The 22,379-nt window shown below is 44.4% G+C and overlaps 1 protein-coding gene across 1 annotated transcript in view; it reads right to left on the bottom strand.

Annotated features, from left to right (window-relative positions):
* GLG1 (golgi glycoprotein 1) overlaps nucleotides 1-22,379 on the bottom strand; it is a 172,640-nt gene that overhangs the window by 57,618 nt on the left and 92,643 nt on the right. Inside the window, exons 4-8 of the mRNA XM_074968320.1 lie at nucleotides 18,951-19,166; nucleotides 6,485-6,688; nucleotides 5,528-5,599; nucleotides 3,093-3,276; nucleotides 468-682 (exon numbers count right to left, since the gene is read on the bottom strand). Coding sequence (XP_074824421.1) covers nucleotides 468-682; nucleotides 3,093-3,276; nucleotides 5,528-5,599; nucleotides 6,485-6,688; nucleotides 18,951-19,166 — 891 coding nt within the window. The remainder of the gene's footprint in view (nucleotides 1-467; nucleotides 683-3,092; nucleotides 3,277-5,527; nucleotides 5,600-6,484; nucleotides 6,689-18,950; nucleotides 19,167-22,379) is intronic.

The following is a 22,379-nucleotide window of genomic DNA, read 5'->3' as shown; positions in this document are numbered from 1 at the left end:
AGTGAAAATGACTAGTCTATTTTCATTGTTCAAGCTGGGAGAAATAAAGACTAAAACAGAATAGTGAAAAGTAAAATTGTGAAGAGCTTTTTGCGTTTCTGGCAAACAAAAAAGTGGAATATTCTTGTATAAATGGAAGTTTCCTTACACCGTGTGTGTAGGAAAGAGCCAGATGATTTCAAAGAACTACAGTATCTGGAGGTCAAGTATGCAGTTGGAATTTTTAAAGCGGAGTTAAAGAAACGCAACACTGTAATTGGATCTTTAAAGCAAAATTTTCAACTGCTGCTGGATACTAAGTCAAGCTTCATGCTACCAGGATGTACAGCTACCACCAGCTTTTATTAGTTCCCTGTATGGCTAGATTGCATCCATTAGAATCCTCACAGCAACGTAATCAATTAGAGTAAGCAGTTCTTCTACAGAGCACACAACATGGAACTGAAGTGACATATGCCTCTCCTTACCGCCTGCTGGCAGTTCAGTCCAATGTTTCCCTTCTCCCCACGTATAACTTTCATCAGGCAATGCAAAGTACGCCCTTTCCGATGCAGCCCTGAGCAGTGGTGTTCAATCTCCCCTCGGCAGCTCAAAATGATTTCCGGGCTCAACGAGAAGTCTTCCATTAGCATGCGCCGGTAATCCAACATTTCACCCTGGCACTCACTGCTCACCTGCCGACCTAGGCCAAGTGAAGGTAGATGTGATTTAGTGTTAATGCTTAGTGGGGTCTTTCTGTAGTGCGAGGAAGGGTATTGTAATTGAGTATTTCACACACTGAAGGAGCAGAGACAATACTGGCATTCTGTACAGCAGTGAGACAATATAGATAGTTACTGAACACCACCCGATAAACCAGTGAACAAACAATTACGACTGATAGTCACTTTTAATACTTCAAATCAATAGTAACATAACTGCTGGGAACAGGAAGTTCTTTAAATAGAATATTCTATTATATTCGGAAAAAATTTACAGGGACATTCCAGTTTGAGCATGTACGGTTCAAGAGCAGCTTTTGTACCATAAGCAGAAGCCCTCAATGGATTTCTAGCCTTGAACTACAAGTTTATCATCTATTCTTAGCACATTCAAGCTAATCAGTTTCACTGCAGAGATCGAAGCCACTTGCAGTAAATTAAGTGACTTTTAGGTAATTGGAAAATATTATTCTGGCCAAATGATGGGTTAAAAGTGCCATTTAGGGGGAGAAAGGTTTCATGGGAGACAGAGTCTCGTACTCAGAGGGCCATGAAGTTCAGGCACATTACAGAAATTACATGCTGGATTTCTAGCAAATGGACAATAGTTAAACAGAAATTCAGATGTAAAGAGTTTAAGATACGTTAGAAACCTTTCTAGAATTCCCTTATGCAGTTTGACTCCAAAACCTGAAACTGGAAATCTCTCAACTCCAATTTTTGCCAATTCCCAAGTCATGCTTAAATTATACGGCTGGGTGTGTGAAGCAATGTTCCTTCTGAGCTAGAATGTGTGCACCTCTGGACTAGATAGTGCATAACATGTTCCATGGGCAAAGAGGAAATTAAACACACCACAGCAACTACCCGCAGGGTTGAGGAATTCAGGGAAGCAACCAGTCCACACCTGTGCTATAAAGAAAACGCTACAGTAGGCAGTAAGTAGAACATTTTTTACACAATCCAAATGTAATTACTCATTCAAGGCCATAAATGCGAAGACTTTGATAAAGGCTGCCATGGCACTTTGGCCATCATTGCGCCAGAGGCGTTACAGCATGCAGTCCTACTACAGACCACTGCAGAGTGGTTCAAACATCTCCAAGACACAAGTTAAGAATGTGTAACTGTGTGCGCCACTTGTACACAGTATTATAGCAGCTTTGCCAAGTTTATGTAACATGGTCCTGCTTTTTGAGACCCTCCGATAGGCCCATATGTTCTGCAATGCCTGTGGGACAGTTATGGGTTCCAGGGCAGCCTCAGCACTCATTATCTTTGCTTTCTACATTTACAGAACATTAATTAGCATTGTGTATCACTAGGATGCAGTATGCTCTGCTGATATATACATACATGTGCATAGTAAGAAAATTAATTTACTTAAACAACTTAGCTGAGGGAGATGGGCTACTTACAACAGGCAAAAGAGTAAGTGAATAGCTTTGGGTTTCATGTTGTGAGTTGATCATAAATTAAGTTAGCGGTTTATATCATATACTAAGTAACATATATTTCATGTTTACTATATAAGCAAAGAGGAAAACCACTTCGATTAGCTGTGGGGGGAAGGATTTAGTACAGCAGTTTCAGTTCCACAGCAACAATTTAAGTAGACTTAGCCATTTTATTGTCAAGGATTTTAAAGTATATAATAGGAATCACTGAGCACACTTCAGAAACTATTCTCCATTTGATAATCTTCACACTGAGATCACTGCCATGATGTAAGAATTCAAATAAGCAATGGTCTTCCACAAAACATATTAAGAGTTACAGGCCAGATTTTATTTCAAACCTTAGCTACAAAACAATCCACCAGATCTCTAACAGCTTAGGCATATGAAAGTTTTATATTAAGTACTGTTGCATGAGGGACACCCCACTGATGGAAGTATCATCAGTAGACAGTTCCATTTTTCCTTGATGAGCTGGAGCTTGAAAATAGCAGATTCTGCCTAATGAGCAACCTCTTGGTGTCCAGCAAAAGAAGTTGCTGTTATCTGGAAATTGCCAATAAGTGGAAGGCAGGTTTATAGGCCTATAGCCAGGGAAGGAAGCACTGAATCAGGCTCTCTCTGGCTGCAGCCACGCAAACCTGCCTGCAGTCAGCGCTGAGCATGTCCCATTGCTTCCTTCCCTGACTGCAGCCCTGCAAACCTGCCTGTGGCCAGGGCCTTTCTTCCAAAAAAAGTTCTTAGTAAGCAACATGCCTGTTGCCACAATCTGAATCCCATTAACATTATAGTCAATGGGATGGATTGGCCCCTGGCAAAATGTTGCGATTAAGCAAAAGCTGTTAATATTGGGATTGCTATTAAGCGGAATCTATTGTAGTTAAGTTTCCAAATAAGCGAGCAAATCACACTACCCAACTCTAACCCCTCTCACCTCTGTGCACTGCAGACTCTAGACACATCAGCAGGTAGGAAAGCCTGGCTTCCCGGGACCGGGGAAGGTTCTCCACGTTACAGCGGTACTTCTTCAGGTCACTCTTACAGGATTTGGCCAATGAATAACTGACTTTATAGTCTTGAGCAATCAGCTTTTGACGGGTTGTCAGTGCATCCCGACACTGAGGAAGATAAGTGTTAGAACAGTTGAGCTATCAATACAAATATATACCATCATGGGGCCTATTTGTCAGCCCACTCGAACATAGAGTGGCCCTTTAAGGGGTTGAAAGGTCCAACATAAGGACTTAAGCGGGATGTGAAGAAAAAGGAAGTAGTCTCAGGAATGAATGGTGTTTAGAGATAGAGGAAATCCTATCACTCTAACAGGCCTGGGGCCAGGAGCCTTGCAGAGAGGGCAGGGCAAGACGCCCCTCTCCTCCAACCAACTGGTGACAAGCTGCCTCCTCCCTCACAGCAGACAGACACCCAGAGATACCATCAAGGAAAGGCTGAAGCCTGATTAAGGAACAACGGCCAGTTGAGGCAGAGACTGGCAAAGGCCTCAGAGCTGGTGAAAACACCCCTCAGCTCCAGAAAAGAGAACTAAGGACTCCTGCTTAGGAAGGACCAGGAAATCTGACTAACAGAACCCAGCTCTAGAGAGGAAAGCTGGGGATTCCTGCTTAAGGAAGCCGTGAAAAGAGTAACCCAAAGGAGGAACCCGGAAGGTTTCCAAAGACAGACTCAAGAAAGAAGAGAGTCTCTCCTGCTTATATTTATGGCTCTAGTTAATAAACAAGACCTTTGGAAAAGGGGTGCTCTTTGATTAAAAAGAATTTGTCTGCATTTGTTTATAAGCCAGGTGAAGGGGATGAGAGGCAGGTCTCCACTGCAGCGCCACAGCTGACCAAAAGGGAGCGCACAGGGTTGAGCTCCAGGCCATCACAGTCTGTTGCCACTCAATACACACACCATGTACTCTTAGAACCAGCACCTCGGGCTGCGAGAGTGCAGGTTGTCAGCTCTGAAGCTTGTAAAAGTTCACTGCTGCTTTGGATATATACACATGCCGGGAGGGTATGAAAATGCTTTTCTATTTCTCACCGTGCTGAGCTCATAAGCTCCTACCTGCAGCAGTGCTTATCATGCCACAAAAAGCCACTCCCTCTAAAAAGGCCAAATATACTTAGGAAAAAGTGGCAGCCACTTGGAGTCTAAAATACTCGTGAGAAATGAAGCTTAGCTGGAGCCATTCTTAAAAGCAGGCACTACTCCTATAGTTTTGATTTCGTCTCATTTTAACTGAACTGTTAGATAGTTAAAACATATGAAGAAAATGCAATGAGTACATTGCCTCCAGGTATCTCATCACAGGCTCATTCACTCCAGCAAGCCCCAAAGCAGGTCTGCCCAGATACCTCTCATCTCCATCCCTTCAGACAACAGATACTTTAATTCTTTTTAGCCCCAATCATTAAGATGCTGCTTTAGGAGTCGAAGGGGTTCCTCTCTTTCAAACATGTATGCCATTAAAGCTATAAGTAAGAACCTCTAGTATGGATGATAAAGATCCTTTCTCCTTGCTTCCCGCACAACTCACATTCACCCCTCATGAGGCTCCTTTACTGCACTATTCTGGATTGAGCGTCCCAAGGATGCTACTCGATGGCAGCAAACTGCACAGCATCCAGACTGAATTACTCCTGTATTGCTTGCATTTATGTTCCTGTGCCATTAAACAAGGTGAAAATATAGATACAGACGGAAAAGGTTTTGGACTCCAGTCTGGCACATTTGTGAGGTTAAGTCAATTTGTTACAATTCCTATTAAACTCTATAGAGAAATTTAGAAAACTGCAGTTACCACAGACAATGCATCATTTCCACAAATTTGCTAAAAACAGCCCTTGATGAGTAGCCTGGTGACAAAGCGATAGGTTTAATATGCAATCCCTATATCTAGAGATACATCAAAACAATCTGTTTTAGTCTACACACAAAAGCAACACCATTTATCTAGGACTTAAGGGATAAATAGCAACATCACCATTCAATGTTTAAGTAGGAATAGCCACCCAAAGAACAGGAGAGAGAGTTTTACTTGTCAAGATCCCTGAATTTCCTGACCTTTGCTTTCCCTGGCTTGGTAGAAGGACTACAGTTGTATATCCTTAGTGCTTTATATACCAAATGTAGCACTCCCATAGCTAAACAAGAGTAACCAATCCATACCATGCTGGAAGCATGAATGTCCCAATTTAAAGGCATCTATTCAAAGTTATTCAAGGACCCATATCTGTCTGGCCAGCTTAATAGTGGGTTACTGTAAATTTAGTAATACTGGGGATAGGGATGAACAAGACAGAGGGTCAGTTAGCTGGATGGATGATCAATGAGTAAAGGATTTGCCCACCTGAAATAGATACCTACCTTTTCACTCATAGATTCTTCAAACTTGTGGTTAAAAAGGCACTTGTAAACCCGGCCTTCCCCAGCCTGAGTCTGTGAAACAGAACAGCAACACTGGTCATTTAGGATAGTTTACAGCTTACCCTCTTGCTAACCAAAATCCAATAGAATTGTGCTATTGTACCAAAGACCTACTTTTAAACTAATTAAGTAGTGTTCATGTACATTATGGGAATAACTCACTAACATTTGTTAAACATAGCACAGAACTGAAGGTGTTTTTTGTAAAGGAAAATATTTCAGCTGAGTTTCCTTACTCTGGCTCCTGGGTTCTGCCATCTTTTCGCTGAGAAAATACCTTTTCAATTAATGCAAGAGAACCAGAACAAAGCAATAGGTCTGCTTTCCTGCTGCATCACTCCATGCCACTTATCATGTGGTAGGGAATCTTCTCCATTAGTAGAGCCTATGATGTTTCTGCTGCCGTTAATTCAACATCATGACAAGAATTGGAGTAATCCAGAGATTCTCCCCTCCTGTCCACTCTAAAACCACACAATGAGATCAAAATGTACTTTTCATAAGAGCTCATAGGAGTTCCCGGTGCCAAAAGTGCTAAACTAAAGGCTTAGAATAGCAAGAAAATCTGCTACTCAAACCACAGAGATAAAAAAAAAACCTGACAGCTTGTTTCCAGCCACTCAAAGGACTGATAAAAATGAGATGCTTAACAGAGATCATATGTTATTGACGGTGGAACAGAGTAGTAACCAAAGGCTGCCTAATATAGTTGATCTCTCGCACAGTTTTCACCATAGAAGATGGACGTGTGAAGGCTGACTGACAGATAGTTCCCAGAATACCTTCGGCTGTTATGCGATCTTGCTCTGGTTCCTCTCTGTCCTTTGGCTCTTTTCAGGCATTGATTTGTGAGATAAGACAGAAGGGATGAAAGGACTAATATTTCCAACTACTCACATTTTCACAGAAGCGTTCCCGGTCATCGCGGCATGCGAAGTACAAGTGTCGGTCCAAGTGGAAGTCATCAGAGGAGAGTTCAGCCACACGAAGAATTGCTTTCTTACACACATCAGAAACCTGAATTCTGGGATCATTCTCCTCTGCCTCCTTCACCAGCCCTTTCTCCAGGCAGGCCACCACCTCTCCTTGTGAGTGCGCATCCTACGCAACAAAAAGATTGCATCAAGACCTTTACCAAGAGGATTTGTGGTCCATTATTTACAAGCAGAAGACAAGAACAAATATTTCATAACACATGGGAATGTGGAAAATGCCTGGTTACTAATTTAATGTATCCAATGTGTAAAAATCCATATTCTGCACCGCAAGCAGCCCATAATGCTGATTTACACATCCCACACTAGGCTTAGCAAGTGGCTAAGAAAGTCCAAGCAATTTTAACCGTTTATAGATACCTACCACCAGAATTAAGTGACGCTCTATTTATACATAGACTTGAAAATTATGCAGACATGCATTCTGTTCCAGTAGGTCATGGACATTCATACAGTTGGTAGGAGCAACAATTCACAAAGCCTGGAAATAGTTGGCTCCCAAATTCAGATTGAGATGAGAGAGAAGTACCTCACCGTCAGGCTCCAAGCCAGGAGTGGCCAAACAAAACTAAACTGTAAAGCGATCTGCTCTCTATTCACTGTCCCCACCTCTCTTTGTAATCCAACAGCCTTGAGTGGCATGATCCACATACCATATCTGTGACGTTGCACCCCATAATGCTTTACAGAAATATGCTTATGAGTGTAAATATGACATGACTGGAATATGTTTTATGCTACATATGCCATGTAACATATCTCTGCAAAGCTTACGAACTACTGGATATATTCATCCTATTTACATGCATGTATCATTTTTGTATTCAAAGTTATGAATATTGGCTATGTACTTGCTTGATTTTAAGTAGTCACAGTGAAGCAGTTGGTCAGCTTCTTGAGAAAAGACTATTCTCAGTAAGTGCCCAATCAAGGAACACTTAAGCTAACAATGAACTTTAAGAGACGCAAATCCACATCTGAGCTTTCCTGGGAATGTGGCATCAGCTGGTAAAGTTCTGAGTCATGGATGGACATGTGACTTGCCCATGAGACTCCAAAACTCCATCTTGCAGCTGGATCTTCACAGGAGAGGAGAAGAGGTTTCCACCCACAAAAGAAAGTCTATTTAAGCCCCTAGAAACCTCTCCATTTTGTCTTCAGCTGGCTCAAGAGGTAGCCTCCCCAACCCCAAAGGATACCTGAAAGAAACTGGAACAAAGGACAGTAACTACAGGGGTGTGAGTGATTGCTGGACCCAGACTAGAAGGAGGCTAGTCTGTAAAAGAAGCTTATTGGAACAGCTCTGAGGGTGAGATTTTATCTGTAATCACTTTCTTACTGTATTAGGCTTAGCCTTCTGTGTTTTATTTTATTTTGCTTGGTAATTCACTTTGTTCTATCTGTTATTACTTGGAACCACTTAAATCCTATTTTTTGTATTTAATAAAATCACCTTTTACTTATTAATTAATCCAGAGTATGTATTAATACCTGGGGGGCAGGGCAAACAGCTGTGCATCTTTATCAGTGTTATAGAGGGCGAACAATTTATGAGTTTACCCTGTATAAGCTTTATACTGGGTAAAATGGATTTATTTGGGGTTTGGACCCCATTGGGAGTTGGGTAACTGAGTGCTAGAGACAGGAGCACTTCTTAAACTGTTTTCAGTTAAGTCTGCGGCTTGTGGGGGATGTGGTTCAGACCTGGGTCTGTGTTTGTAGCAGGCTAGCATGTCCGGCACAACCAGGGAAGGCACTGAAGTCCCAAGCTCGGGGAAAACAGGCTCAGAGGTAGTAGTCCCAAAGGGGGTTTCTGTGATCCAACTCATCACAGTATCATAACAGACTGTTGAAGTGCTGACGGTTCACAGTGGAGTAGCCTCCTTCAATGCTTCTGGGTTTGCTTTAATGTGGTTTAATGAGATTATCACCGTTTAGACACACTGCTTAGAGCAGTTTACCAAAATGGCCAAGTTATCTTTAATCTGACACAGCCTTCTTATCACCATGGCAACAGCAAATAACAGTGTCACATTAAAGGAACATATTTGGGGGAGGGGAGGAATTAGAAAGCTGCACTGTCAATGCAGCCTTCACTCTGGTCACTGATAATTAGTGATGTTAAGCACTCACAAAGGAGCTTTTAGCAACCTAGGATTCTCAGTGCTAATTCCACCAATGACAGAAAGTCAAAGCATCCAACACTGCGCTGAGTCTCATAAGATAACCAACTCCAGGCTAACATCCACTGCCAAGTGGGCTCAACAGAGCCCAAATGTAACTTTGGATCATGAGTAACGATAGCAAGCAACCTGAGGAAGCTCACTGGTTTCCATAGGATGGCACTAGGTGAGTCACTTCTGCCCAGCACCCCTGAAGTAGGCAGTAGAATGTTGATCAGTGAGTTTTTCACAGCCACACAGCTGGGCATGCTTAGAAAATTAAAACAAAAAGGTACCCAAGACTCCTGGGGCCTTCAGAAAGTCTGAGCCCTTAAAATATGAATCCCTCTCTGGTGGAGCTCTGACCAAGACAGCTGGCTGAGAAGAGTTCTATGACCAGAGGACTTTCAACTATCAGCCCCTTTCCTTCAATGTAGGCTGCTTTGGTGTGATAACCACCTACTCTAAGGGAAATTGTCCAGTAGTGCCCTATCTGACCGCTTGGATAAATCAAACGGCTCGTGTGTACTGCACTAACAGGCATTCACGGTGAGCCCTTATCTCCTTCAGTCCCGCTCTATATGTCAAGCAAGTGTTACCATAACAGCTATGAGCAGACAGCAGCAGGGGTTGGAAGAAAACAGGAATCTTTCAAACAGTAACATTGCTATTTAAAGCCACATAATTCTTCCAATAATCATTTCCTCCTGTTCCGACATTTCTCCCGGCTCAGGAAGCCTCTGATACCTGTATTGTTGGTACTGGCACACTAGGAACACAAGCAGCATTCAAAAGCCACGAGTTACTTAAACCATCACCAATCCCAGAACTACCAACACTTTTTTTTAAAATGGCCAAAAGGATATTGGGTAAAAAACTGATGGATGTGTCAGCTGAGCTCCAGCCATGAGTCAGCAGCCTTCAGAGGTGCCATTACAGAATACTGGTAGTGTGTGGCATCATGCCAGAATCTTATCCCACACTACTGATTTATCTGTAACCATGCCGGACACAAATCTTCTCCCTCAAATCCCCGTGGTGATGCACATACAGCCATTGCAATCGAGCCATTTAGTATTACAAACTTCATAAAATGTGGCTTAAATACATTTGACAACTCCCTGCTCCAGCCTGCCTTCCAAGCTGCAAGCTCTGCTTCAAAGATCCTCTCATTCATCTGCAAGCTTACAGCCTGGGCACCCTCCTTGTTGGGGCATGAGACAACGAAAACTTTTCCTACCTGGGAAGGGTATGGTTTCTAGCCCTAAGGCAAAAGAACTAGAGAGCACTCTATTCAAGATTTCCTCATACCATGGGATTTTCTTTACTTAAAACTTCAGATAAAGACTTCAGGGCACATTAGGTACATGAATGGGATGGAAGCTATTTTATTTGTATGTACACAACCTACTAAAAAACAGTTAACTTACATCTATGTAATAAAATAATATCATGAATACATGATCACATACTAGCTCACAAATGTTCTACAACCTTAGGTAAATATATCTTTCATACTCTGCATTACACTGTATTCCAGTCATTTAAAATACATACTAAACTGCTTTTAAATTTACCACATATCCAGCACAACAGAACAGTGGAAGTTCGCAGACATACACAGGCCATCTAAGTTTGTAACTAAATTAGCATAATAGTTAACTGTGTGATCTTCTCATAAGTGCATAAGACTGAGCTGCTGTTTGATAAAAAATACAGACCAAGCTTTTCAAAAATTGGTTCTAAAGTTATGCTCCTCTGAATTGCACATTCAGGCACTGAAAGAAGCCTGATTTTCTTAAGTGCCAAGCTCCCGGCTGCTCTGACTTCACATGAAAATCATTAGGAGCTGCAAGAAGCTTGGGAACTTTTGAAAATCAAGCTACTTCTTTCAGTGCCTAAATATGCAATTCAGGAGCTTAACTTTAGCTACCAATTTCTTTAAAATGCTGACTATAGAATATGGTTGCTAAGTCATTAAATCCATACCATAGAGAAGAGTATCTTAATTTATATAGAAATCCAAGTTAACTGCTTCAGTCTGAGCGCGAAAATAGCTTAATATACCAGAAAGAAAAGATTACAAGATTTTCTAATGTTGAATTGTATATACTGCTCTCCAGGAATAGTGCTCATGTAATCATAGTATTAGAAAGAAAATAGACTATGTAGAAGAGTCATTTCTTGACTAGTGTACTTAAATATGCAACCATAATAGTCTTTTAATGCAGTTTGACAGCAGCACACAGAAAGGTGACAAAAAATTATTGGCATGAGTTCAGAATGACTGCATTATTCATTAAGCTCTAGCTGCAGTGCAGAGCCATGTGAATAAATACACCTACACCAGCACTCTGCTTGGTGATGTATCTTTGCCAGAACTATTTCCAAAATTATAAAGGATACACAGCAGCTTCCAGCCATTTAAAAAAATATCAACATGCTAGAAAATATGCCTCTTCTCTCCCACTACCCACAAATTGGGAAAAACAGACAGGTAATTCATTCCCGCATAGACAGATTTATAGTCCAATATCTTGAAATCCTGCCAAGTTAGAAATGGAAACTTTAGATCATTGAAAAAAGGGGCTAACCATCTTCCCCAGGGGGAATAGAACATTTCAACCCAGGGAATGCATTGAGACATTTTAAAATATGGCATTTAAGGCAATTTTTAGAAATGTTTTAAAACGTATTAGTTTTAATTTTCCCCTCTTTTTAAGGCCATCTTGGTTGGACTTGATGCCTAAAACACCTTTTTTCCCCCAGACAGACACAGGATAGTTTTAAAGCTCTAAAGCATTCCTAAAACAGATTTCTATAAAATGTGGCCCATGCAAAATTCAACCTATATGTTCAATTCCTGTTGGTGTTTACTTCTCCCTCTCATTTTCAAAAAACCCCGAAGGAGTGGGGGACATTGGGTGGTACTAAAAAGTAAAATTTGACTTATGCATAAAATTCCTGTTGCTCTAGTTCAAGGGTCAGCAAACTTTTTGGCCTGAGGGCCACATCAGGGTTCCGAAACTGTATGGAGGACTGGAAAGTGAAGATTGTGCCTCCGCAAACAGCCTGGCCCCCACCCCCTATCCGCTCCCTCCCACTTCTTTCCCCCTTAAAATCCCCAACCCATCCAACCCGCCCTGCTCCTTGTCCCCTGACCGCCCCGTCCCGGGACCCCACCCCCTACCAATCCCCCCCTGCTCCTTGACCCCTGACTGCCCCCATCCAACCTCCCTTGCTCCCTGTCCCCTGACTGCCCTGTCGCCTATCCACACCCCGGCCCCCCGACAGCCCCCGCCCCCCGGGACTCCCATGCCTATTCAACCCCTCCTGTTCCCCGTCCCCTGACTGCCCCCTCCCCAGAACCTCCACCCCAACCAACCACCCCCTGCTCCCTGTCCACTGACTGCCCCCTGGGACTCCCTGCCCCTTATCCAACCCCGCCACCCCCTGCCCCCTTACGATGCAGCTCAGAGCACCGGCAGTCGAGCTGCCCAGCTGGAGCCAGCCCCGCCTCTGCGCTGCCCAGCAGGAGCTCATAGCCCTGCTGCGGCAGCATGGCGAGCTGAGGCTGCAGGGGATGAGGGGCTGGGGGCAAGCCTCCCTGGCTGGGAGCTCAAGGGCCGGGCAGGACGGTCCCGCGGGCCAGATGTGGCCCGCGGGCTGTAGTTTGCCCACCTCTGCTCTAGTTGCAGAAGAACTGGGGTGAGCTAGGAACGAAGAGGGGACAAAAGGAAACCAAGGAGTGGGGGGAAGCAGTGCAGATATTGGGAGAAAATAGATAAAGTAAAGATGGGAAGCTCCACCAATGGGAAAGGGGCAGCAAATACTTGTTCTGAGATAACACAGGGACTAGGTCAGAGGTGGGCAAACTACGGCCCGCGGGACCCTTCTGCCCGGCCCCATAGCTCCTGGCCCGGGAGGCTAGCCCCCAACCCCTCCCGGGGTCGGATAGGAGGCAGGGGCCGGGCCATGCCTGGCTGTTTGTGGGGAGACAGCCTTCCCTAACCAGCCCTCCATACAATTCTGGAAACCTGATATGGCCCTCAGACCAAAAAGTTTGCCTGCCCCTGGACTAGGTGCTTCCTATTGCTGTCCAGTAACCCCCTCTAGCTAGCTGGAGCAGAAACACCTGCATTGTGCTTGTATAGGAAAGCCAGAAAGTAAAACTGACTGGTATCTTTGTTGTTCAAGCCAAGTGCTGTGCAACTAGTCAATAGCTAGCACAAGAAGCCAGACAGATGACCCGACTGAACCAAAATAACTAATCTACAGAAATCCAATCTTCTCCCAGTGGTTCTACTACAAGTCCCACTTTAGCAGCTTTAAGTAGCCCGTAGTGGAAGCCAGAATTAAAAGGATGCTGTCTATTTGAAATCTAGTCAGTTTAAAAGAGTTAAAAGTAGCGCTAGAAACTATGCAACCCTTCACTCGTGTCTTTTTTTAACTATCATATTTTCCTATTTAGCTTCATTTTTCTCTACTCTGCTGCTCTGTAAAGACCTACACAACAGTGACACTGACTAGGCCCAAAGCTCTTTGAAAAACAGAAAAATGAGGAAGATTACATTCCCCTAATCTCTTACAGTAATCTTAAATGTTACCTGTAACCAAAGCAAGTAAACTACCCTGAGAGAAGTGTGATTTTTTTTTTAAATGTCACTTTTAATACCCATGGGAAGAAAACCGTGCCTAAACCAGCTCAGCTAGAGGCCTTGTCTAGGTACAGATTTGCACCAGTTTAAACTAAACCGGTTGAACCACACACATTTTGTTAAATTGGTGCACGTGTGTGTGTAGACAAAGGTCAGAGAAATGGCTGGTTTATGCTGACAGTTCTGAAGGAGAAAGGCCCAGCTGCCACCACAATTCTCAGTGAAAAGAGTATCGCATTAAGCTTCTATTGTATAAAAGAAAGCAGGGATTAAACACCAGGGAACCAAACTCAGGACACAGCACAACATCCAGGTGAGAGGAAAGGAGACTAAGTATGCTCACTGTCAGCAGAAAGTGGGCCAAGCATACAGCTGTAAGATACAATGGTACTTTTCTGCTTTCCACGTACACTCCTTTTTGATACATGCAGCAAAATGAAGTCTGAAATCAGGAAACATAAACTGCACTCTGCTGCTCACACAAGAAACAGAACAGCATGAAATACAACCCAGTAAATAGAGGACAAGACAAGCAACAAGCCAGAAGAAATGATACGAGATGGAATAAAATGGACTGGAGAGAGTAGATAAAGGGACGGGAAAGAAAGCTACATAAACCAGAGGAGACAGTTTACAGAAAAGGAAAGGTGAGACAACAAGGGCTGGAAAAGAGTCTTCGGCCTGGTCTATACTTAAAAATTTAGAGAAACCAGCTACATTGCTGTCATTGAATGACAAATTCTTAACTCTGAGAGCTGCAGTTAAGCCAACCTAACCCTCAGTATACATGCGGCTAGATCAGCAGAAGAATGTGCTGTTGACCTAACTACCCTGCACGGAGAGGTGAATTAACCAGAGACTGAAAAAACCCTTCCATCACGAAAGGAAGGGTCCATGCCAGCGTTTCTCAATTGCAGCTGGGGCCTTTTGTGGGGCTATGACAATTTCCTGAGAGGTAATGGGGGAGGAAGAGGGGAATTGGGCGGGGGACCATTGGCCCCTCTCCCTCCCTCCCTGTTGCTCCTACACACGCCACCCTCTGGACACAGGCAGGGCACAGATGATTCTCGACCTACCTTGGTGTGGGGGAAGGGTTTTGGGCGGTGGGCTCCAGCGGCGGAACTTCGGAAGCCTGACCATGCAGCCCGGGGCTCTGGCAGTGGGGTGATGGATGTTGACTCCCCGGCTCTGGCCACACAGCCCTGGCCTCCAATCATGGGGCTTCAGCCTCTAGACCCTGGTTCTAGCCATGTGGCACCAGGTGCTGGCCTCTGGCTCCAGTACCGGGCTCTGGCTGTGCAAGGGCGGGCACTGACCCCCCCAGTCTTGGCTGTACGGCTTTGGGTGCCAACTCCCAGCTCTGGCTGCGCTGCTCCGGTCCCTGGTGCCAAGACCCAAGCTGCACAGCAGCAAGCGCTGATCCCCAGTGCTCATCCTGGGCTTCAGCTAAGCAGTGGCAGGGGCTGTCCCGGGGTGCTGACCCCTGGCCCTAGCAGCAAGCACTGGCTCCAGCTGCTGCACAGCGACAGTGCTGACCCTCGGCTATGGCCACGCTCTGGCTGTGTGGCAGCGGGCTCCAACCCCTGGCTCTTAGCATGCAGTTTCTGCCCCAAGTTCTGGCTGCGGGCACTGCTCCCCCGCCACAGCCACCAACCCCTGGTTCCGGCCATGCAGCAGCCGGGCTCGCTACCCACTTCCATTGCCCCGGCCCCTGCTGCCTCCCCCAACCCCCTTTCCTCATTGCCCTTGGCCCCCACTGCCTCCCCTTCTGACCTCCCCATCTGGAGCTTAATGGGTCCTGGGGCTTGCTGAGAGAAGCGATACTAACAAACATGCAAGTATCACTTCTCACAGCAGACTTACTAGCTAGCTAGGAGGCTGTGAAAAGTGATACTTTTATGTTTGTTAATATCACTTATTTTCACAGCCTCCCAGGTAGCTCCTAAGTATGCTGTAAAAAGTGCTAACATACAAATATCACTTTTCACAGCATTATTTTTATTATTGAGTCTGCAAAAAACCTCTACCTGAAGAGATTACACTGATTTGGACATGTGTATGTGCATATTTATTTGTTTTTCCTAAAGTTAATTAAGTCTTTTAGGAAAAAGTGTCAGTGCAGCCACCAGGCAGAGTTGGTGGCCGCATTGAGACCACCAAAAAAGTTGTTGGAAGAAGCCCTTGTCTTTGCTCTGCGTCTACGGCACTGCGGTAGCACCCGTAGTGTAGATATGGCCTTAGTCCTAGAAGTTCTGCTCTAATGCAATTCAAGTTTAAAAAAAGGGAAGCCAGTTTATCCCAATCACTTATAATAAAGTTATGAATGAGCAAATATTTTATTTGGCAGTAGCCTGATGTGAAGAGGCCTAGTGGTCCCATGGCGTTCACCTCCAGAAAAATAAGGGCTAGACAGCTGTTCAGTCTCACACCTCGGGTGTACAGAGGCTGTGTATTAAACCATAGTCACATCGATTCACTGAGGCATGGTCAGATGAAGAGAGACAAGCGCTAGACTGCAGATATTAAACAGGCAACTCCTAGAATCCTGGGCATTATGAGGTAAAGTGTGAACAAGAATCTATGGAGGCACTAAAGGAGATTAGGTTTCCCCTAAACAGTGCCAGAAGAGGGAATACTCCTCATGTAGCCACTTAAAGCAACTTCCACAGTAGTAGAACAGCTGTCTGTCGCTGCAAGTGTCATGGCAGGTCGGCTGCTGACAACAGAAACAAGTCATGTGACCCATCTTGTTATGAGCGCTCAGCACACTTCTGCACGTTGGGTCCCAATACGTTTCAGGTTATGCACCCAAAAATGAGTGGCCACCTATGGAAAGTTTGGTTTAGTGACTTGCCTTGGCCAACATCACATAAGACCTCTAGTAGAGGCAAGGTTAAGCTATGCCTACTCTACCGCGGTAAGTTGACCTATGCTACACAACCCTAGCTATGGGAACAACATAGCTGGAGTCGACGTACATTAGGTCGAGTTACTCTGGGGTCTACACCGCCGGGGGTTGATGGGAGAAAATCTCTTGTCGACTTACTTACTCTTCTCGTCGGGGGTAGAGTACAGGGGTCGACTGGAGAGCGATCTGCAGTAGATTTGGCGGGTCTTTACTAGACCTGCTAAATCGACCACCAGTGGATCGATCCCAGACCATCAACTCCCACGGTAGTGTAGACTTTCCCTTACAATCCAGTTCTCCAAGGTGGCTTTTGACTGCTTTATGCACAAGACCATCTTTTCTCTTCCTGCAACCCTGTCTCATTCATGGTATCTTTCATCTTCTGCAACAAACAAAGCAGAAATCCTATAGACTTAATCACTACACAACCCTGATTTGTTCCCAGAGCACTGTTTATCTGTGCACTGAATGAAAGCAGATGTCTTGTGGAAAAAAATTGTATGTGATCATGTAACAAAGTCTATCATAATGCACATGCACAAGTGGGGCGAGTTATGATTGCAGAGGCAGCCTGAATTCTGGTGTTCCCTAAATTCTTGATTTTGTAATCAATGTTCTTTTCATGTATTTTTATATGAAATTTACTGTCTTACTGAAAAAAGAATATGTAAAAACAAATTCCACCATGTGGAATCAGACTGACCTCCACAAAGTTTATCAGCAGGGTCAGGACCTTTATGTCCATAGCACACGTCTGCACTTGAGTTATCAGATTACCTGGTAGCAAAGGCGATTTATGTTTACCAGCCACTAGAGCAGGCCTAGACATGGGTTTCACAGTTAGGTGCGAAATCATAGGTGACTACCTCAAGCAAGAGATATGCCCTAGATATCAGTGATTTCAGCATACCTATTATTCTTCCTTTCAATTAGGTTCTTTCACTGGTTCTATAAATATTTTAATTTGGTCAAGCGACAGTTAAGCGCCCAACTCAGTATAGGGGACCAATACCATACTTGTGATTTAAGTCTCTGTCCCAAAGACCTTCCAGTTTAAAAGGACAAAGACAGATGTTTCATTTTACAGAGAAATCAAGGTTGCTGAAAAAGTACTCAAAGACAATTACCAATTCAAAGCTCTAGGGGCCTGCCAGTTTCACTCATTTCCCCAGACTAGGAACAGCCACAGAACAAGCTGATCTAAGCAGTACATACTTGCACTTCCTGCTGTTCAGTTAGACAACCTTCCTGTCTGCACTTGCATTGCAATTTTAGATGCTGCACAGTAAAGGATCTGCTAAGGTCAGTGAGGTCTCACTGGAGCAGCAAAGCACCACATCTGCATCTCCACCAAGAAATTGCTCTATTTTCTAGGACAGCACCTTTTCACTGTTCCAGGAGTGGTCGATTCAACCTCTAGCAATGTAATCAAAGTTAAGGACTTTGAATTTCAAAGCACTGTAGAAAGTTTAGTTAAGTTTAACTTTATCCCTTGTCATCAACTTACCCACAAAGTAAGAGTCCACTGATACATACAGTACCATAATGCTGATTACATAAGCTCCACTGAAATAGGAAAGGGGAAGTAGTACCTAGAAATCCTTCCTCCAGTATCCTACCACAAACTTCTCTGGCATCTTTAAATGGTTCATTAATGCACAATCAGAGCTGAAATGGATATAGCTTGTCTAAACTGGCTACTTCCTCACACTTCCAGTGAAACGTGATGCTGTGCAGTCAGACGGGTTGCTGCAAGAGCTGGAAGATGTGATCAGGACTGAACAACCAATCAGGAACAAACATTAAAACACTCAAACTGATATGCGCAGCTCTTTTATCATAACAGAATGAAGGAGGCATTAACAGGGGCAGCACAGTCCATTTTAACAGCCCTGAAATTAACCAATGGAGGATGAAAGGACAAGTGGATTTTTTAATTCATAAAAACAGTACCCTACTAGTGAACAACATCACTTAACAAATACACCAGAGGTTCCAAAGAACCCTTCTACCAAACGTTCTCTCTCTTCTTGCAGCAAATGGCATGTTGCAAAAAAACACAAACAAAGGACCATGAAGACATCTGCACAGCAAGATCTGAGTTCTGCTTTGTCTTGTATCAAATTTAAACTCCCTGAGAAAGGAGGGATGGGTTGGGCAGGCCACAAGAGCAGACTCCCCTATACTAAAGGCTTTCCCAGGTCAGCTTTGACAATATGCATCAAGGCACAGAGAAATTTGTCTAGAGACAAGTCTAGTTAATCGTGACTAAGATTCACCATATAAAGCAAAAGTCACAAGTGTGATCCACAACATAAATTTGTTTACTATTTTAAATTGTGTTGGGGGTCTGGTGGGAGTGGAGACAAATCAATCACATCTGATTTGGGAGCAAGTACAACAGCATTTTTCCTAGTATGTCAGTAAAGAACTTCAAGCACTAACAATAATCGAGACAACTTGTTAAAGAGGTAATCACTGCAAGCAGGGACACATCACCCTTTTTGATACCTTGTGTCTCTTTTGCTGGTTTTCAGTCATTGTAATTAAGTCTGGTGTACATACAAGTCCCACAATAGCATCCGATTTCCCTGAGTGTCATCTTTATGAACCCACTTCCCATCCACCTGTCCTGGATACCTTTTCTCCAGGTCGAATGCTGCCACATTTGAGGGCGTTAATATCGTTCTTGCAATCATCCATGAAGCCGCAGATCAGACGATAATCACTGAAGATGATGGCTGTCATTTTGGTGATATACTGGTGACACTGGTATTCAGTGATGTTACCTCTATGGTCCACCAAACAGGACACCAAGTAGCCTTTCCCAGCTAACTCATCTGCACATTCTTTAATCTGTTGAGAGAAAGAGTTGTGTTCAATTATTTAGTAGGAGCAGCTACTAAAGTTAGACATTTTTAGATCAGCGGGTGCACATACGCTGTGATTCAAGTTATGTCTACACAACAGTTTGGGCCAAGCAGTAGTGAGACTCCCAACCCAAGGCAATAGACTAGGCTAGTGGGGCTCATGCTAGCACTAAATAACTGTGTATACAGCATTTTGAAGCTATGGCTCAGGCTAGAACTCATGCTCTGAACACTAGTGCGGGAGGTGAACTTCAGAGCCCAAACCACAAATTCAGAATGCTGTCTATACAGCTATACTTAGAGCACTAGCCCGAATCTGTTGACCTGGGCTGGCAGGCTCACTCCCACTCCAAAATGCTGTGTAGATATACCCAGAGAGTTTTAAAAGAGCCAGCCAAACAGCTCTGGACTGTTAATTTGATTTTCAGTAGGCCCTGGAGCACTAGGTAAGTTCCAGAGAACTGCAAGAAAGCTAATCTTGTGCCAATAAGAAGAAAGGGTAAACAGGACAACTTGAGTAACTATAGGCCAGTCAACCGTAGATCATTCCTAGGCAAAATAATCAAAGAGCTGATATGGAACTCAATCAAGAATTAAAGAAGAGTAATATAATAAATGCTAAGTAACATAGGTTTATGTAAGGCAGAACATGTCAAACAACATATCTTTCTGATAAGTATACAAGTTTGGTTGACTAAGGTAACAGTGTGGGATAACTCACATGACTGGAGTACTGTCATGGATGGTTATAAACTGTTCAGGAAGGACAGGCAGGGCAGAAAAGGTGGGGGAGTAGCACTGTATGTAAGGGAGCAGTATGACTGCTCAGAGCTCCGGTACGAAACTGCAGAAAAACCTGAGTGTCTCTGGATTAAGTTTAGAAGTGTGAGTAATAAGAGTGATGTAGTGGTGGGAGTCTGCTATAGACCACCGGATCAGGGGGATGAGGTGGATGAGGCTTTCTTCCGGCAACTCACAGAAGCTACTAGATCGCACGCCCTGGTTCTCATGGGTGACTTTAATTTTCCTGATATTTGCTGGGAGAGCAATACAGCGGTGCATAGACAATCCAGGAAGTTTTTGGAAAGCGTAGGGGACAATTTCCTGGTGCAAGTGCTAGACGAGCCAACTAGGGGGGGAGCTTTTCTTGACCTGCTGCTCACAAACAGGGAAGAATTAGTGGGGGAAGCAAAAGTGGATGGGAATCTGGGAGGCAGTGACCATGAGATGGTCAAGTTCAGGATCCTGACACAGGGAAGAAAGGTAAGCAGCAGGATACGGACCCTGGACTTCAGGAAAGCAGATTTCGACTCCCTCAGGGAGCGGATGGGTAGGATCCCCTGGGGGACTAACATGAAGGGGAAAGGAGTCCAGGAGAGCTGGCTGTATTTCAAGGAATCCCTGTTGAGGTTACAGGGACAAACCATCCCGATGAGTCGAAAGAATAGTAAATATGGCAGGCGACCAGCTTGGCTTAATGGTGAAATCCTAGCGGATCTTAAACATAAAAAAGAAGCTTACAAGAAGTGGAAGGTTGGACATTTGACCAGGGAAGAGTATATAAATATTGCTCGGGCATGTAGGAATGAAATCAGGAGGGCCAAATCGCACCTGGAGCTGCAGCTAGCAAGAGATGTTAAGAGTAACAAGAAGGGTTTCTTCAGGTATGTTAGCAACAAGAAGAAAGTCAAGGAAAGTGTGGGCCCCTTACTGAATGAGGGAGGCAACCTAGTGACAGAGGATGTGGAAAAAGCTAATGTGCTCAATGCTTTTTTTGCCTCTGTCTTCACTAACAAGGACAGCTCCCAGACTGCTGCGCTGGGCATCGCAACATGGGGAGTAGATGGCCAGCCCTCTGTGGAGAAAGAGGTGGTTAGGGACTATTTAGAAAAGCTGGACGTGCACAAGTCCATGGGGCCGGATGCATTGCACCCGAGAGTGCTAAAGGAATTGGCGGATGTGATTGCAGAGCCATTGGCCATTATCTTTGAAAACTCGTGGCGAACGGGGGAAGTCCCGGATGACTGGAAAAAGGCTAATGTAGTGCCAATCTTTAAAAAAGGGAAGAAGGAGGATCCTGGGAACTACAGGCCAGTCAGCCTCACCTCAGTCCCCGGAAAAATCATGGAGCAGGTCCTCAAGGAATCAATCCTGAAGCACTTACACGAGAGGAAAGTGATCAGGAACAGTCAGCATGGATTCACCAAGGGAAGGTCATGCCTGACTAATCTAATCGCCTTCTATGATGAGATTACTGATTCTGTGGATGAAGGGAAAGCAGTGGATGTATTGTTTCTTGACTTTAGCAAAGCTTTTGACACGGTCTCCCACAGTATTCTTGTCAGCAAGTTAAAGAAGTATGGGCTGGATGAATGCACTATAAGGTGGGTAGAAAGTTGGCTAGATTGTCGGGCTCAACGGGTAGTGATCAATGGCTCCATGTCTAGTTGGCAGCCGGTGTCAAGTGGAGTGCCCCAGGGGTCAGTCCTGGGGCTGGTTTTGTTCAATATCTTCATAAATGATCTGGAGAATGGTGTGGATTGCACTCTTAGCAAATTTGCGGATGATACTAAACTGGGAGGAGTAGTAGATACGTTGGAGGGCAGAGATAGGATACAGAGGGACCTAGACAAATTGGAGGATTGGGCCAAAAGAAACCTGATGAGGTTCAATAAGGATAAGTGCAGGGTCCTGCACTTAGGACGGAAGAACCCAATGCACAGCTACAGACTCGGGACCAAATGGCTAGGCACCAGTTCTGCGGAAAAGGACCTAGGGGTTACAGTGGACGAGAAGCTGGATATGAGTCAACAGTGTGCCCTTGTTGCCAAGAAGGCCAATGGCATTTTGGGATGTATAAATAGGGGCACAGCGAGCAGATCGAGGGACGTGATCGTTCCCCTCTATTCGACATTGAGGAGGCCTCATCTGGAGTACTGTGTCCAGTTTTGGGCCCCGCACTACAAGAAGGATGTGGATAATTTGGAGAGAGTCCAGCGAAGGGCAACAAAAATGATTAGGGGTCTGGAACACATGACTTATGAGGAGAGGCTGAGGGAACTGGGATTGTTTAGTCTGCAGAAGAGAAGAATGAGGGGGGATTTGATAGCTGCTTTCAACTACCTGAGAGGTGGTTCCAAAGAGGATGGTTCTAGACTATTCTCAGTGGTAGAAGATGACAGGACAAGGAGTAATGGTC

Source organism: Natator depressus, chromosome 12, assembly GCF_965152275.1.
Source record: "Natator depressus isolate rNatDep1 chromosome 12, rNatDep2.hap1, whole genome shotgun sequence".
Taxonomy (NCBI): domain Eukaryota; kingdom Metazoa; phylum Chordata; order Testudines; family Cheloniidae; genus Natator; species Natator depressus.
Note: the sequence above shows the minus strand (reverse complement) of the source record. Positions and strands in the feature narration are given on the sequence as shown.